The sequence below is a fragment of the Sturnira hondurensis genome, unplaced genomic scaffold, assembly GCF_014824575.4.
Source record: "Sturnira hondurensis isolate 20B ecotype Veracruz unplaced genomic scaffold, ASM1482457v3 Scaffold0015793, whole genome shotgun sequence".
Classification (NCBI taxonomy): domain Eukaryota; kingdom Metazoa; phylum Chordata; class Mammalia; order Chiroptera; family Phyllostomidae; genus Sturnira; species Sturnira hondurensis.
Window position 1 is genome coordinate 821,330 of NW_028088424.1, and position 18,979 is coordinate 840,308.

Consider the following 18,979-nt stretch of genomic DNA (forward strand, 5'->3'; position numbering starts at 1 on the left):
TGGAATCTTTATGGTTCTTTAGATATAGTATCACATCATCTACAACTAAAGACAGTTTTACCTCTTCCTTTCCATTTTGTTAGATGTATTTTATTTCTTACCTGATTTCTGTGTCTAGAATGTCCTGTACTATGTTGAATAGAAGTGTTAAAAGTCAACATCCTTGTCTTGTTCCTGATCTTAAGGAAAACGCCTTTAACCTTTCATCAGCTGTGGATTTGTTATGTATGGCCTGTATTGTATTGAGGTATCTTCCCTCTATTTCTACTTCTCTGAGAGTTTTTATCATAAATGGACCTGGATTTTGTCAAATGCTTTTTCTTCATCTATTCATATGATCATATGATTTTTTACCCTTCACTTTGTTTATGTGGTACATCATATTAATTGATTTGCAAATAATGAACAAACTTTGCATCCCAGAAATAAATCCCACTTGATTATTCCAGGAAAAAAACCCACTTGATCATGGTGTACGACCTTTTTAATTTATTGCTGAATTTAGTTTTATAATATTTTGCTGAGGACTATTCTTTACCCGTTAAGTTTCTTTTGCAAAATGTTACATGATACCATAAAATAAGCAAATTAACACTGAACAAAACTGGTCCTAAACTGGATTAGCTACCCCTGCTGTGTATTCCCATAGTATACATTTTCTACTATAAGTTTTTGTGTGAGAACAGAGACTCTATCTTCTTCATCATAGTTAATCCTAATTAGTTCTTCATTTTCAAAATGAAGAAACCACTCTGTCAGTATGTGTGTATGTTAGGTGTACAGACTCTCTAATGTGTGTTTGAGGTAGAACAGTAAAAGAAGCATAAGATATGGAGTCAAACAGAACTGAGAAGTTAGTAGTTGGTTAAGAGACCTTCAGGAAAGTTGTTAATTTGTATGTAGTTGAGTTCATTCTATCTGTAAAGTAGTAATATCATCTACCTCACTGTGTTAGGAGGATTAAATAAATAATTCCTCACACTATTCTGATATCTAGCAGTTACTCAATGAAATTTTTTTTACCTTCTTTGCTTTCCCTCTTTTTTCACCCATAATTGAAAAATAAAATTTAGTATGTACAAAATAAGTTTTAATGTTAAATGAAATGCTTTGACTAAAGCGGTAAATTTTGAAGGGTGATGTGTAGATTACTGGAGGCATAGTCATAGTCAGACAAGTATCCACATCCTGTGAAAAGAGACAGTCAAGATTGGTTTGTTCATACTGTTAAAGAGGCTCTCATGATATTTTCCCTTACTCCTCTTTATTAATCAACTGCAAAAAGAAAAATTACCACTGAAGATATATTTTACAATTTCAACCATGGATCAAAAATGTGTGGCCAAAGTTGATTTAACACTTGCAAGTAAATAAAAGTAATTAAATTTATTGTAATGCTTCTCTTTAGATTAAGAGGTGAATGTGAATGATGCTGAAGGTCTGGATCAGTGGTTGTCAAACAGAATCCTATCAAAAATCAACTGGGAAAGAAATATTTTTAACTATACACATCCTTTGAAATAGTTCTTAAAAACTTAGAAAAAGACTCCAATATAGAAGCTAACCTACTGAAGCTGAAGCACTATGAAAAGTGGTAAATTATACAGCAAGTCGACCCAACTCAATCCAAAGCAAACTCAATTGATGTGGTAAATGGTGACTAAAATTGAAATGATAAATATGACCCTAATCTTCATAAGTACTATAGGTCTGGTTTGCTTATTTATTTTGTTTTGGGGTTTGAGTAAATGGATGGGCCTGGGTTTTTTTGTTTGTTTTTTAAATATTTTTTATTTTTCAGTAACAGTTGATGTACAATACTATGTTAGTTTCAGGTGTACAACCTGGTGAACAAACATCCATGCAGCCAATGCAGTGGTCACCCCAATACATTCAGCACCTGTCTGGCACCTTAGCCACTACAGCGTGACTGACTCTATTCCCTATACTGTACTCACATCCCCATGACTAGGTTGTAAATGCCAATTTGTGTTTTTTAATCCATTCACCATTTTTACCCAGACCCTCAAATCCTCCACCCCTCTGACAACCATCAAAATATTCTCTGTATCTATGAGCCTGTTTCCGTTTTTGTTTGTTCACTTATTTTTGTTCTTTAGATTCCTCAGATAAGTGAAAACATAGAGTTTGTCTTTGTTGTCACAAATGGAAAGTTTTCATTTTTTATTGCTGAGTAATATTTCATTGCAAATATGTACCACATCTTTTTTATTCATTTGTCTGTTAATAGGCATTTAAGTTGCTTCCATAATTTGCCCACTTTAAATAATGCTACAATGAACATATGTCTTCTCAATTTAGTGTTTTGGGTTTCTAAACATAAATAACCAGAGTGGAATTGCTGGGTCTTATTTGTCTCTTGTTACAGTCTTTGTTTTAAAGTCTATTTTGCCTGGCATAAGTAGTGCTACTCCAGCCCCCCTTTTTTTATTTTTATTTTCATAAACTGTCTTATTCCATCCCTTTATTTTCAGTCCATGTGTATCGTTAAATCTGAAGTGAGTTTCTTGTAGAGAACACATGTATGGGTCTTGTTTTCTTATTCACTCATATACCTTATGCCTTTTGATTGGAGCATTTAATCCATTTCTATTTAAAGTAATTGTTGATAGATATGTATTTATTGCCATTGCATTATCCATATTTTTCTTTGGGTTTTTTTTCTTCTTTTTGAAGAAGACCCTTTAACATTTCTTGGAATACTGATTTGATTGTGAACTTCTTTAGCTTTTTGTTGTGTGAGAAGGTCTTTATCTCTTTTTTGATTCTAAATAATAACCTTGCTGAATAGAGTAATCTTGGTTGTAGGACCCTACTTTCCATCACTTTGAATATTTCTTGCCAATCCTTTCTGGCCTGTGAAGTTTCTGTTGAGAAATTAGCTAACAGTCTTTATGGGAGCTCGCTTGCTGGTACCTAACTGCTTTTCTCTTGCTGCTTTTAAGAATCCCTCTTTGTCTCTACACTTTGCTGTTTTAATAACAGGGTGTCTTGCTGTAGGCCTCTTTGACTCTATCTTTTTGGAACTCTCTGCACTTCCTAGACTTGTGTGCCTATTTCCTTCACCAGGTTAAGGACATGTTCTATCATTTTTTCAAATAGGTTTTCAATTCCTTGCTCACTCTCTCTTTTCCTTCCAGCTCCCCCATGATATGCAAATGTTGGTGTGTTTGAAGTTGTCTCAGAGGTCTCTTAAACTATCCTCATTGCTTTTTTTTTTTTCTTTTTGTTGTTCTGATTGGGCATTTTTTGGTACCTCATCTTCCCAATTGCTGATTAAATCTTCTGCCTTCTCTAATCTACTGCTAATTTCTTCTAGTGTATTTTCATTTCAATTATTGCATTCTTTATTTCTGACTGGTCCTTTTTTATGTTTCCTAGCTCTTTGTTCAAGCTCTCAGTGAGCTGATCTATTCTTCCCCTAAGTTTGCTGAACATCCTTTCAACCAGTATTTTGAATTCTGAATCTGGTATGTTGCTTGTCTCCATTTCATTTAGTTCTGTTTCTGGAGTTTTCTTCTCTTCTTTCATTTGGGCCATGTTTCCTTGTCTCCTCATTTTGACTGCCACCCTGTATTAGTTTCTATGTATCATGTAGAGCTGCTACATCTTCCAGTCTTGGTAGAGTGGCCTAATGTAGTAGGTGTCCTATGGGACTCAGTATTGCAGCCTCCCAACAGAAACTCCAGAGGCACCACCCCCATATGGGCTGTGGGCACCCTCCTATTGTAGTTGAGCTTTGATTACTGTTGGAACATCAAAGGGAGGGATTGACTGCCCTGCCTCCAGGCCAATTGACTTCGAGGACTGGCTGAGACACAGCAGAGAAGGTGCTATGCAGAGGCCCACCCCATATAGCAGACCAACTTCAGCAGGGTTCCAGTGCCTGCTGAATCTGTCCCTTCAGTGTGATGGTCATAGAGATGGATGGGTGGTAGTTCAGCATGGCCTGAAGCTGTCCACTAGGTGCACTAGCTGTCTGACCTCCTGAATGGTACAGGCCAAACTCAGCTGCTGCCTGTGCCCTGTCCTGAGCCAACCAGCGTGAGCTACAAAGTGATTTGCAGATGGTTATCACTGAGGTGCCCAGGTGAGGCCAACCTGTGAGCCAAGGCCAGCTGCTGCTAATGTCTGACTTGAGACCATTTAGACTAAGGTATGTGGCACACTGAGGCCAGATGCTACTTGTTTGAGAGATTTTAGAAAACTCTAAAGCATGAGCCTACTAGATAGGCCATTTGTTATGTATGGAAAAGCCACTGAAAGCAGCTTAACTGAGTCCACAAGTTGAGGGTGGGAGGTGGTCTCAGAGCAGGGCAAACTGTGAGCCAGACTGATCAAGACTCAAATATGGCATGTACCTGCTGGTCCTGTAGAGGGTGGGGGACCTCAGAAAAGGAACAATTGCCTCTGCCAGCACTTTTGTTTCACAGAAAGCTGCCCCCAAGCTCTTGTCCCAAAGCCAGATAATTCAGTTCCTCCACATATGTCCCTAGAGCCTTTCCAGTTGCTACCGCAATGCTGGAGCTTAGAGCAAGTTAGCCTAAGTCTATTTGCCAGGCCTTTTAAAAGGAATGCCTGGGACTCCAAAGCCCTCTGTCTCACTCAGCCACAATCCCTGCTGGTTTTTACAGCCAAAACCTCTGGGGTCTTTTCTTCAGGGCACCAAAACCCTGGGCTGGGCAGCCTTGTGTGGGGATGAGAGCCCTTGATCTCAGAGGGGACTCTGCAGTCAAGACATCCCTCCTGATTTCTGTCATGCATGGGTGTGGGACCAGTCCATTCTGCGTCTCCACCCTTCCTAAAGACTCCATGTGGCTTCTTCTGTATAACCTTAGTTATAGGACTTCTGCTCAGCTAGATAGACTTCAGGTGGTTCTCAATGATGGTGGTTCTATAGTTCAGTTGTAATTTTGATGTGGTCATGAGAGGATGTGAGTGCTGTGTTTACCTATTCTGCCATCTTGACCGGAACTGTTTTGTATTTCTTGAAATAGTTTGTTAAGTTTTTTTTTCTAAAAATTTGTCATTTACCTACATTCTCAAGTTTATTTGGTATAAAGAATTTATAGTGTTTTTAATCACTTTTTAATCTCTGCTCTAGCTCTAGTTATTACCCGTTTACATTTCTAATCATTTGCATCTTCTTTTCTTAAGTAACTATGCCAATGGATTAGCTATTTTAAGATTCTTTTCAAAAAAGCCAGCATTTAGTTTTATCATCCTCTACCATGTTTTTGTCTTTTATATCATTTGTTACTAATTTTTATTACTTCTCCCTTCAATATTTGGTTAGTTCTTATTTTCCTTCTAACTTTCTTCTCTGTTTACTTGTTTCTTAATTTTCCATTTTATCTCTTTTCTTTTTTTAAATATATTTTATTGATTACACCATTACACTTGTTGTTCTATTCCCCCCCTTCATACTCCTCCACCCTGCACACCCCCTCCCCCACCATTCCCCCCCTTTAGTTTATGACCACATGTCTCAAGTTCATTAGATTCTATATTTCCCCTATTATTCTTGCCCTCCCTCTATCTATTTTCTACCTACCATCTATGCTATTTTCTGTACCTTCTCCCCCCTTCTCCTCTTCCCACTCCCCTGTTGCTAACCCTCCATGTGTTCTTCATTTCTATGGTTCCACTCCTGATCTAGCTGTCCTCTTGGTTTGCTTTTGTTTTAGGCGTGGTTGTTAATATCTGTGAGTTTGCTGTCCTTTCACTGTTCATATTTTTCATCTTCTTTTTCTTATATAAGTCCCTTTAGCATTTCATATAATAAGGGCTTGGTGATGATGAACTCCTTGAATTTGACCTTATCTGAGAAGCACTTTATTGTCCTTTCATTCTAAATGAAAACTTTGTTGGATAGAACAATCTTGGCTGTAGGTCTTTGGATTTCATGACTTGGAATACTTCTTTCCGGCCCCTTCTTGCCTGTAAGGTAGGTCTCTTTTGAGAAATCTGCTGACAGTCTGATGGGAACTCCTTTGTAGGGGACTGTCCCCTTATCTCTTGCTGCTTCTAGGATTCTCTCCTCCATTTTAGTCTTGGACAATGTAATTATGATGTGCCTTGGTGTGTACTTTCTTGGGTCCAACTTCTTTGGGACTCTCTGAGCTTCCTGGACTTCCTGGAAGTCTATTTCCTTAGTCAGAATGGGGAAGTTCTCTTTCATTATTTGTTCACTATTTCTTATTGCTCTTCCTCTTCCCCTCTGGTGCCCCTATGATTCAGATGTTAGAATGTTTAAAAGATGTCCTGGAGGTTCCTAAGCCTCTCCTCATTTTTTCAAATTCTTGTTTCTTCATTCTTTTCTATTTGGTTGTTTCTTTCTTCCTTCTGGTCCACTTCCTTGATTTGAGGCCCAGTTTCCTTTCCGTCACTATTGGTTTCCTGTGCATTTCCCTTCATTTCAATTAGTTTAGCCTTCATATGTTCCTCTAATTTGTGACTATAATCAACCAGTTCTGTGAGCATCCTGATCACCAGTATTTTGAACTGTGCATCTGAGAGGTTCACTATTTCTCCGTCGCTTAGAGTTGTTGGCTCTGGGGCTTTGAGTTCTTCTTGAGCCATAATGTTTTGGTCTGTATGTGCCTGTTATGTATGAGGAGCGGAGCCCTAGGTGTTCACCAGGGCGGGGCAACTCAGTTGCTGGGTTGTGATGCTGTATGTGGGGGCGGGGTCAAAGGAAATCAATGGCAGTCCCGTCTGCCTCCTCCTGCTGCCGGGGCCCCTGCGGTCCATCTCACTGTTCACACCTCTGCTGGTTTATCTGCGCCAGAATGTTTGACCGCACTCAGCCTGCCCCGAACCCTCACTGGGTCCACATGCCTGGGTCGCCTGGGTCGCCTGGTTTGGGGGATCCTTCCTGCCCAACCATGCTCCACTGCTGGCTCCGCCCCTCTTACTGGTCCCAACAACGAGTTCATTGTTGTCGGACTTCTGTATAGTTCAGTTTTCTGTTCTTTGGCTGTGTCTTTGTTTACTAAACCTTTGTTGTATTCAAACTTGGTTGTGGGAGAAGGCACAGTGTTTCTACCTACACCTCCATCTTAGTGGATCTATCTCTTCTATATATCTCTCTCAAAGTATTATTTTAGTTGCATCTGATAAGCTACATAGTGATTTCATTTTTATTCCATTTTAAGTATTTATACATTTATATTTTGACTTAAAATGTATCTCATGAATTAATTAATTATTTTTAAGTGCCTTTTTTGAGAGAAGTTATTTTATTTTTTCTATTTGTGTTTGTTTTATTTATTTTCTATAGTTAATTTTTATTGTATTTTTAAAGTATGCTTCTTAATTTTCAAATATATGAAGTCTTCTTCAATTATCTGTTTTTTGTTTCTACACTGAGGTCAGAAAAAAGTCCCTATCTTCTACTAAATTAAGTTTACACACAGCTATTTTTGTGTTGGCATCCTCAAAGTGATACTATTCAACTGTCCTACGCTGTATACCTCCACCCCAGGCAGGCCAAGTTTATCAGCAGCTTTAATCACCTTTACATTCATCCCAACCTCCATATCTTCAATTATTTTTAATTGGACTGATATCTTTTCATCACTGGGCATGTTTTTTGTATTATGATAACTAAACCAGCCCACTGCTTTGCTAGCTTTCTCCCTTTGATTCACTATTTTTAAATCCTTAGATTTTTTTATTTTGGAGCTTCTCTAAGGTTCTAAAATTTTTACATGTTATAAGATTTTAAACTTATACTAAGATTCGGCAATAGGCTTGTGTAAATATTATCTTCTTACATGTGCTCTCTTTCACATTCCCTGGTGTCTCTGCCAGGAGCATGTATTATATTTATATTCAATGAAAGGAATAAAGAATTTTCAAAATTTCCTGTTTGAATTAATATATTTCCCCCCAGTGCTTGTTAGTCTGTTTTCATCATGTTTTTTGCTTTCAGACTATCTGCTCCCTTCACTATATATTATTTTTGAAAACTATATAGCATATAAACTACAAGCCCTTTACTCATATTGTCATTTAACTCTCAGAAAAACTTTGTTGGAGAAGCATTAAATTACCTCTGTTACAGTCCAGAAACTGAAGCAGAAATATGTAAGTGGCTTTTTCAAGATCTGACATCTAAACTAAAATGACAGTTTGAACCTGGGTGTGTCTGACAATGGAGCCAAGGTGCTTAACTACTATGTCATACTGGTTTCAAGAGTTTCTAGATCCTAAGTATTGGGATGGTTGCCAGGTAACTAAGCAAAGAGCTAATTTTAGAATCAATTCAATACTGCTGTAAGATATTTTAAGATTAAATTTAGTGAATTAGCTTTTAAACTATGGCAATCAAAGAATCAAAGAAATCAAATAAAATTTCTTTTGGTGATATAATAGGTAATCAGAGAAACAAACACTACCATATACTATTTTTGATGAATGTTTTAGTCAAAAAAAATGTCAACCGTAACACAAGGAAGAAATACATTTTTTATATGAGAACCAAGTCTTAAGAAAAAAGGGCCTTTCTTTTAGTCTTGTGTGTATTAAGAGCTTATTTTATACCTGAAGATTTTGAGGAAAAAGTTTATGATACACAGGAGAATTTGTGAACAGAGGAATTTTCACTACATAATTCAGGGCAAATAATGTCTTAGATATCACTTCTTTTTTCTCCTTTTTCCTTCAAACTCTATTCACCAATTCACCCACAGGTCGAAGGTTGAATCATCAGAAATCCTCCATGCCTGTATAAAGGAGGTGGCAATTCATCCTTTTCTCCTTTTCCCCCTCTTCCACAGTTTGAAAGCATTAAAAGAAAAATTTTCTTTCACCGCCATTGTCGCCACAGTATAATAGCCATCATTTACTATCCACCACATGCCATGCATTATGTTAAGCAATGTTTGTGTTACCTCCAGTTTTCACAACTTTTCTTATAGATGAGAGGCCCAAAATTCAGAGAAATAGTTCTTTGATTTACCCAAGATCAACTTCTAACAACTTCTAACCCTTGGGTTAGTGATTCCAGTGGGAGGGAGGGAGGGAGAAGCCAGGAGGAATAGTGAAGAGACTGCCTGCCATTGATCGCACAGCAGAACTGGGAGTCAAACCCAGATGGATTTGGCTTCAGTGATCTATGTGTCCACCCCAGCTGTTTGGCTTTGAATAGACAGAAATAGAGAACTAAGCAATTTAACTCTAGAAGTAACACTAAAGTTCATTATTATTCTAGGAGACACTGAATTTATAAATTATCATATTCTATCTTCCTGGAATCAACTTTTATTAGATAATTTACTTTTTTCAAAAATAGTATATAAATATAATGAGAAATATTCAATATTAAAATATTATAACTATAAATCCTCACCTCTGTTTTGTATTATTTTTTAAATTAATACATTAAAATATCTTATAAAATTCCACTAATGAACACAATGAAAACACTATGATTAGGAATGAGAATTCTTTTGTTGTTATGAAATTAACAAGTAAATTATTTATCCCTAATAATAAGGTAATTTTAAGGATGTTTCTTTTACCAATGAGTGTATTTAGTTATTCTGGCAGAGATTTCTTATACTAGTGGGCAATGACACAGTTGTTTATGGTAGTTTTGTTGTTCATTCCCAGGAATCATGTCCAGAAACAGAAATCAAATCATATTCGAAAGCTTTGTTTCTGGTGCACTGTACTATATTATAAAAGTTATTAGTTACTAAAATCCATTATAATAAAAAAGGACCTGAAATAAAAATAAAAAATGAATGCACTTTTTATTCTTATTTTAGAATCTCATAACTAAATATTTGCCTACTTTGATATTAGAAGCTCAATAACAACATAACTTGCCTATGGCTGCATGGGAAATGATCATGTGGTTTTGTTCACAGGGATTGTAAGAATTAAACTTGCCCCTGTTTAATATCACTTTTGAAAACTTTTTTTTCCTCAGGCTAACAACTGTGTATTAGACAGCGTAATGATTTCATTCAGACATCATGACTCAATCAATTCAAATTTAATTCAACAAAAAAATCATTGAATATAACATACAAGGCACTGCTAAGCGCTGAGGAAGCATAAGAAGGTAAATAAGACTCTGAAAGAGACACAGTAGCAACTATGAGATAAAGCAGGGAAAGCAAGATCGATACCATAATAAAGATATAAAGTGCTGTGTAATCATTGTATGGGAGCAATTGATTCTGAGTACATGTGCAATGGGAAAGTTGGAAATGAAACTAACACTTAATACGAACATTGAAAATAACCCAGGTCTTAATCTACAGACATTATTTTATTCAATCCATAGCAAGCTGACAGGTATTATGAAATTTAACTTAGTTTTAAAAATACCCTGAGTTTATTTTCTTTCAATAACTATGATATGTGATGTATAATATTCAAATAAAAAGTAGAAATCTTGTCCCAAAATAAATAAAATAAAAACTTTGTAGGCTCATAAAAGATCAGATTAAGACAACTTGAGCAGAATGATGCAAAGCCAAAGCACCAGTATTTCGGTCTGGCTGCTGATTACTCCTGCCCTTGCATGGGCTCCTCCTCTCCGGTGTCTCAGAGCATGACTGACAGGTGAAGATTCTCTTGCAGGAATCTGGACTGAAGATTCACCTTGAGGAACCACTTAGCAATGCAGCAGCTTCTGGGGCTTTGCACGCCCTGTTCCTTGTGCCTCAAAAGCTCTTTCTTGAACAGTGAAAGGACAGCAAACTCACAGTTATCAACAACCACACCTAAAACAAAAGCAAACCAAGAGGACAGCTAGATCAGGAGTGGAACCATAGAAATGGAGATCACATGGAGGGTTAGCAACAGGGGAGTGGGAGGAGGAGAAGGGGGGAGAAGGAACAGAGAATAAGTAGCATAGATGATAGCTAGAAAATAGACAGTGGGGGAGGCAGGAATAGTATGGGAAATACAGAATCTAAAGAACTTGTGACATATGGACATGAACGGAAGGGGGAATGGTGGGGGAGGGGTGTGCAGGGTGGAGGGGAGTGAAGGCGGGGAATGAGACAATTGTAATGGTATAATCAATAAAATATTTTTTTTAAAAAAAAGCTCTTTTTTTTCTATCTTGTCTCCATTGTTATCTGGTGACCACCACTTTTCAGGTCCAAGCTTGGACATCACCTCCTGTGGGACATCTTCCCTGAGTTCCTCTGACAGTCTGAAATTACGGGTCCCTCTTCAGTTCTCTAATTGCACTCTATACTAACTGAATCATAGCACTTTGGAACTATTTGCTTTTTTTCCACAAGTGTGCAATAAGGAATTGTGTTTTGTTCAGCCTTTGCCCAGTACTGTGACATTGAAAAAAGTTGTGTTGAATTACCAACCCCTGGTACCTCAAAATGTGGCCTTTTTTAGAAGTTGTAGATAAAATGAGGTAAAAAGTTAATACTGGAGTAGGGTGGGCCACTAATTCAATATGACTGGTATCCCAAAAAGGCGGCCCTGTGAAGACAGAAACACACAGGAAGAAAGCGATGTGACCATGAAGGCAGGGATTGGAGTTACACCACTGCAAGGCAAGGAATGCCATGGACTGCCAGCAAACCACCAGAAGCTAGGGAGAGCTAAGGAAGGATTCCCCCACAGGTTTCAGAGGGGGTGTGGCCCAGCCAACACCTTGGTTTTGGACTTCTAGCCTCCAGAACTGTGAGACAACAAATACATTGTTTAAGCCACCCAGTTTGATACATTGTTACAGCAACCCTGAGAAAATAGTTCCGTGTTCAATAAATTTGAAGGAACCAATGAATGAATTACAATTTTTACCTGGTTATGACAAATCTCTATGCTCAGTTATTTTTTGCTTCTAGTCTTTTTAAAATCATTTCTTTATTTTTCAATTACAGTTGATGTACAATGTTATATTAGTTTTAGGTTATACATGCCAGTGATTAGATGTTATATAACTTACTAAGTGATCATCCCAATAAACCTCATACCCATTTGACACCATATGTAGTTATTAGAATATCATTGACTATATTCCCTGTGCTATATTTTACAACCCCATGTCTATTCTGTTACTACCAATTTGTACCTTTTAATCCCTTCACCTTTTTCCCCCAACCCCTAACCCTCCTCCCCTCTTGCAACCATCAAAATGTCCCCTGTATCTGTGAGTCTGTTTCTGTTCTGCTTGTTTTGTTTTTTTATATTCAATTATTGATAGATATTTATTTATTGTCATTTTATTGTTCATACTTTTGACCTTTTTTTTTCTTCTTATAGAAGACCCTTGAACATTTCATATAATACTTATTGGTTTGGTGATGATGAACTCCTTTAGGTTTTTCTTATTTGGGAGGCTTTTTATCTGCCCTTCAATTCTAATGATAGCCTTGCTGAATAGAGAATCTTGGTTATAGGTCCTTGCTTTTCATCATTTTGAATATTTCTTGCCAATCCCTTCTGGCCTGCAAAGTTTCTGTGAAAAATCAACTCACAGTCATATGGGAGCTCCCTTGTAGATACCTAACTGCTTTTCTCTTGCTGTTTTTAAGAATCTCTCTTTGTTTTTAACCTTTGTCATTTAAATTATGATATGTCTTGGTGTGGGCCTCTTTAGGTTCATCTTGTTTGGGACTCTGCACTTCCTGGACTTGTATGTCTATTTCCTTCACCAAGTTAGGGAAGTTTTCTGTCATTATTTTTTAAACAAGTTTTCAATTCCTTGTTCTTTCTCTTTCCCTTCTGGTACCCCCATGATGTGAATGTTGATATGCTTGAAGTTGTTTCAGAGGCTTCTTACACTATCTTCATTTTTTTATTCTCCCTCTCTCTCTCTCTCTCTCTCTCTCTCTCTCTTTTTTGGGGGGGGAGGGAGGGTTGGGGCGCTNTTTTTATTCTCCCTCTCTCTCTCTCTCTCTCTCTCTCTCTTTTTTGGGGGGGAGGGAGGGTTGGGGCGCTTGCATACTGATATTCAAATCACTCACTGATTTAAACTTGTTTTCACCTTCTTTATTATTGATTACTTGTAAATTATTCTTCATTTCAGTTATTGTATTTTTCACTTCTGACTGGATATTTTTATGGTTTTCATGTCCTTTTTTGTGCTTGGAGTTCTCTCTAAGTTCATCTACTCTTGCCCTTAGTTCTCTGAGCATCCTTATAACCAGTGTTTTAAACTCTGCATCTAGTAGATTGTTTGTCTCCATTTTGTTTAGTCCTTTCCCTGGAAGTTTGTTCTGTTCTTTCATTTAGGACACGTGTTTATGTGCCCTCATTTTGGCACCTTCCTTGTGTTTCTTTCTATGTACTAAGTAGAGCTGCTACACTTCCCAGGCTTAGTAGAATGGCTTCATGTAGTATGTATCCTGCAGGGTCCAGTGGCACAGCCTCACCATTCATCCGAGCTGGGCCCTCCAGTTATGCCACCAACCCCCATGAAGGCTGTGTACACCCTTTTATTGTAGTTGAGCCTTGATTGCTGTTGGCACATTAAGGAAAAGTATTTAATTGCAGACTGATTGGCTGTAAGGACTGGCTGAGACCACCAGGGAGGATCAGCTGTCCCAGAACCTGCCTAGTGGAACAATACTTATTTCAGTGGAGTTCTGGTGCCCACTGACTCTGCCCCTTGTGTTTGTCACTTGTGGATATAGTTGTATGGTGCATCAACATAGTCTGAAGATGTCCACCAGGTGCACTGGCTCTGGGGCCTCCCAGAAGGCATAGGCCAAGATCAACTACCACCTGTGGTTTGCCTGGAGCCACCAGTATAAGCTACAAAGCAATCTGCAGATAGCTACTACTTGTGCTGGGCTTGGAGGTGTGCAGGAGAGACCAAGCTGAGAGCAAGGCTGGATGCTGGTAGTGTTGGGCCTGGAGCCACTTAGCAAGAGGCATAGGACATGCTGGGGTCAGATGTTGCTTATTGGAGAAACTTCAGAAAAGTCTGAAGGATGAATTGTGACAGGCCATTTGTATGGAAAAGCTACAGGAAACACCTTGGGTAGGGTGGGGCAGGGTGTCAGGGAATTGCCAGGGCTGGGTGAACAGCATAGCCAGGTTGCTAGGGAATCAATTTTGGTACCTGCCTGCTGTCTGTGTGTGTGGGGGGGGGAGGGCAGGCTCAGAAAAGAAACAATGGCCTCTGCTAGCACTTCTGTCTAGGAGAAAGCTGCCCCTCCAGCTCTGTTCCTGATGCCAGACACTTTGGTTCATTCCTATGTATCCCAGGTGCCTTTCAAGCTGCTGTCCCAGTGCAATGACTTGGAGAGAGTCCAAGTAAGTCCTTGTGGTGGCCTTTTAAGAGGGATACCTGGGATTCCAGAAAACCTCCAACTCACTTAGCCTTATTCCTCACTCGTTATCACAGCCAGAAGTTACGGGAACTTCTCTTCCTGACATTGGAACCCTTGGGCTATGGGGCTTGATCAAGGGCTGAGAACCCTTGATCCTCAGGAGGTCCTAGCAGCCTAGATATCCCTCCTGATTGTTAACCACCACACTGGGTGTGGAACCAGCCCATTTTGTGTCTCCATTCCTCCTGCTAGTCTCATGAGGCTTCTTTACATCTTTAGTTGTAGGACTTCCATTCAGCCAGATTTCAGGCAGTTCTGAATGATGGTTGTTGTAGTTTAGTTGTATTCTGACGGTGTTGTGAGGGGATGTGAATACCACATAACCTTCGCTACCATCTGGACTGGAATCCTCTTTCTTCCAGCCTTCATCTAAAGAGAGCTTCTTTCATTTTATTTGGTCATTTGAAGCTACAAGTTTTATTTGCCAGGTTCTCCAGTTTTTCTTTTGTTCTCTAATTCTCCAGATGAGGTCTCTGTCTGGCTATCTCTGAAACTTAATATAACTGGATTCTATGAAAAATAACTTACACCTATATTTGCCTCTTTTTATATAGTCTATATCTTAACAAATCTTCATGATTGTATTAAATTGGTTTTTTACACTTAGGAGAATTTACCTGAGAATGTACATGTCTCAATATCTAAGACGTGAGAGATGAGAGAATAAGACTGTTTCATATGTAAGCTACTAGAGTGAGCCCTGTGATCATGAACTTAGGGGGCAGCATGTTGTTTGAGCTCACTGATTTTGTATCTTACTAAGGATACAATTTCTTTTTTTTTCATTTAAGCATTTTATTTTATTTTAAAGATTTTATTTATTTATTTATCTTTAGAGGGGAAGGAGAGGGAGAGAAACATCAATGTATGGTTGCCTTTCGTGCGTCCCCTGCTGGGAGTTGCCTGCAGGGAACCAGCCTGCAACCCAGGCATGTGCCCTGACTGGGAATTGAACTGTGATCCTCTGGCTCACAGGCCAGCACTCAATCCACTGAGCTACACCAGCCAGGGCCCAGGATACAATTTCCATTTAACGGAAATTTAGTGTGGTGGTCAATAGCTTAGGCGTCATTGTCAAATACAGCTGGTATCAAATCCCATTCTGCACTTAATAGCTTGGGTAAGCTATTTATCCCCAGTAAGCTTCAGATTCCTCATGTGTAAAATTGGATAATAGTCATCACACTTATGAGTTATTATAAGAAAATAATGAAAATATATATAAAGTTCTTAGCATAGTTCATGTATTAAAGTCTTAATAAAAGCTAATTATTAGATACATAAGAAACCCCCTTTTATTTGGGATCAAAATCAAAATATTTTGCAGATCAGCATCCTCTCAAATAAAAACTGCATTGTGTTACAAAATTAAAAGTGTAAATCTATCATGGAAAAAATATTTTTAAATTCAGTCCCAACATACAAGAATAAAAATGGAAAAAATTCTATTCTTGGTGGACATAAAACTTTATTAATGAGTAAAAGACTCACCCGCTTTTCTTCCCCCTTTAAACAGGCTAAAAGGAGAGATGAGATTCTCCAACTCTTGAGAAAACAAAGAGAAGAAAGGATCTCGGTGAGACTGGTAGTGAGGCACTTGGATAAATCTCTCTGCTGGGGGTGGGGCAAATTCTCAGAGGTCGACCCCTTAAATCTAGACACACATGGCCCAGAGCCACTTACATACCAGAGGGGGCAGAGTGTAGACGTCAGATAACTTGGCAATCCTTGGTAAACCAGAGCCATCTCCAGAGTGTGCCAGATCTGCTGGCATTATTGTCAGTGAGTCTGTTACCACCCAGTGTGAAGCTGTTCTGTACTAACAGGGGTCACTGCAGTGCTAATGTTTGTTTTACCATGATTGTTCTTATTTAGATCATGCAAAGACAAATGCTAAATGAAGAAAACAAACTTAATAAAAACAATAAGAGCACCCTGTAAACTTATGAATGTACAAACACACTCTCCTGAATGAACCCAAATCCCTAATCTGGAACATTTCTGACCTCACCATCTCCAGATGGAAGAAGCTAATCCATACAGATTCTGTGATAATTTTACCTCAAATTTTTTTCTATTAAATTTCAGTCAGTGCAAGAAGTAAAACAATTGCTTTTTGATTTTTTGTTTTGTTTAGAAAGAACTTGTCTCCCTTCCTCACAAGCCAAAGACCAAAGTACACAAAGCAAAGTAAGTATACTTCTGTCAAATATTCTCACTGTTCTATTTTTCCCATAAAGAAGCATTTCTTTTTCTTACTCATTTTGCCCTCTACACTCAAATTTCTAAAAACCATGCCACTGATTCAGGGATTTCTTGCCTCAAATAAAGTTTCCCCTCATTTACATTAAAGCCCATGATATATGCAAGCATAAATTGGTATAAACAGGAAAGTAAATCAGCCTTGTATCTGTGTACCCATTCTCTTCCCCTCCTTTCTGGACCTGGGTTATTGTAGTCACCTGTTCTTGCCCCTCAGCTCTCCTCTCCCCTCCCCACACCTAACCCCACCATCTTTGGGGAATCAGCAGGCCTTCTAGGTGGTCGATGCTGAGATCACCAGTGGCACATGTAGAGCTGTTCAATCTAAATTCATGTAGCAAGGGCTTTCCCCTCACAGTGATGGGTGAATAGTCTTATCCCTGGAATAATGTTAGAGCAGGACCAGGCACATAGGTCAGAGGAGTTCAAAGGAAACCAACCACTGCTGGTTAATCATTAACTATAAAATCTCAGTTTTTATATTGTGACTGAAAACGAATGTGGCTAACTCAACATTAATTTGACAAGTATTTATTTGAATACTACCTTCAGGGAAGAACAGAAAGTAATTTTTGTTATCTCATTGACATTGAGACTGACTCCCTCTAATGTTATCAGATGTTATTACGGAAAAATTAATATGTCTACCCTAATTTTTAAAACTTTGAAGGAAATGAAAAGATCATTCAATCACCTGGCTATATCTTTTATATACTGTTCAGCAACTTAATCACTCTCATTTTAGCCAGATGGTTAAATTTCACTTCTAAGGATGATGCAAAACTAGTTCTATCAGAAGATTCACTTATATCTGGTTCAAATAATGCGTGAAGACTGCTGCTTGCATATCATCCACAGGTATCTCTGGGAGCCTTTGATTTCTGTGCATAGTTTTGCAGGACTGATCAGAATATTTCTGCTACTATCCATGAGGGTCTATCTAAGAATAAAACATTATTTCACAGCTTGAACAGATAACTCCCTTAATGATTTAAATTCTTAATTTCTTTTGTGTATCCGCTTGCTAATTCTCCCTCCTCTGTCCTGAAGCCTTGATTTTCATCCCATTTCACTGTGATATCTTCTTCCTCTGAGCTTCTTATACTGTATCAACTTTTGGCAATTGATCAAGCTCTGCTTTAGGCTCATATTTTATAATTATTCTACTCTTATTATCTCTTGAGTTGTTATTTAACTTGTCACATATCTCTTATTTGTCTATGATGGTATTGTGAGCTCCATGAGAAACGGGGTCATCCAAAGTGCCTCGCACACTGCCTGCATGTAAAGATTCAGAAAATATTTGTAATAAAAAATCATTTTAAAATATGTGATATTAGTTAATTTAGAAAGTGGTATTGTATACAGTATGTTAGTATATAAACTTTTTTTAAATTTTGAAATATTTTAGACGCATTGTAAAAATTATCACCCTCTTTTTCCTCCCTCCATTCTTTCCTGTCTGCCCAAACCCCACAGGTACACAGATACACCCTTGGTATACCTTCTCCAACAGACCTTAAGATAATCCAAGTCCCCTTCTGTCAGAACTAGAAAGTATGCACAGAGTAAGATTTGAGTAGCAATGTGTTTATTATCAGCCCCAGGAATATTCGTGTTGTAAAGAGGGCTGACTAGAGGGAACAATGGGCAACCCAAAGAAATCAATCACCAATAATGAAATCTCCCAACTTTGACTCTTGGGTGAGCAAAACACATTTCAGGTTAGGAGTTCTTCTCCCATGCCCTTCAAGTAACACCTTGCAGTAGAATAACCATGTCTGTTGCACATAAGTTTATACTTGGTTGCAAAATCTAATGCATAGTCAGAATCTAAAGCAGCAAATCTTTATTGTAGAAACTTTTAAAAGCTGTTTTCCTGCTACTTTGAGTTCACAACTACAGGGTTCTGTGTTTTGGAACTGACTCATGTTACTGCCAACAGGAAAGTGATTCCAGAGTCAAATAAAGAACAAGAAGAAGTCAAAGCCTTGAACTAATCTGATGGATGGCTTACTTTGATCTTCACTTTTGAAACAACCTGCTCTTACATCAGGTTCATTGGGGCCATCAGTTAAAATAGGCGGGGAAATAAAAGTTAAGTATGCAGACTTCTAGGAACCTTACCAGTTATTGAATACTTTATCTATGTTATTTGTTGGGAACTACTGTATTTGACAGCACACAATAGTAACTATCTCTCATCTTTCACAGTCTCAAACTCCTACTTACCTTATCTTCATTTGTTATTTTCAGGATTGCTAGATTTGATCTGTATTATGAATATTGGATCTGTATTATGAATATTGGATAAACAATAAAGCCCATACTTGGCTTTATGCCTCCCAATGTGTACACCACCAATAAAA

At 38.1% G+C, this 18,979-nt stretch overlaps 1 protein-coding gene across 1 annotated transcript in view; it reads left to right on the forward strand.

Moving 5' to 3' along the window:
* HOATZ (HOATZ cilia and flagella associated protein) overlaps positions 1–18,979 on the forward strand; it is a 52,619-nt gene extending 33,640 nt beyond the window's left edge. Inside the window, exons 6-8 of the mRNA XM_037065551.1 lie at positions 15,865–15,924; positions 16,486–16,538; positions 18,556–18,979. Coding sequence (XP_036921446.1) covers positions 15,865–15,924; positions 16,486–16,538; positions 18,556–18,610 — 168 coding nt within the window. The 3' untranslated portion in view covers positions 18,611–18,979. The remainder of the gene's footprint in view (positions 1–15,864; positions 15,925–16,485; positions 16,539–18,555) is intronic.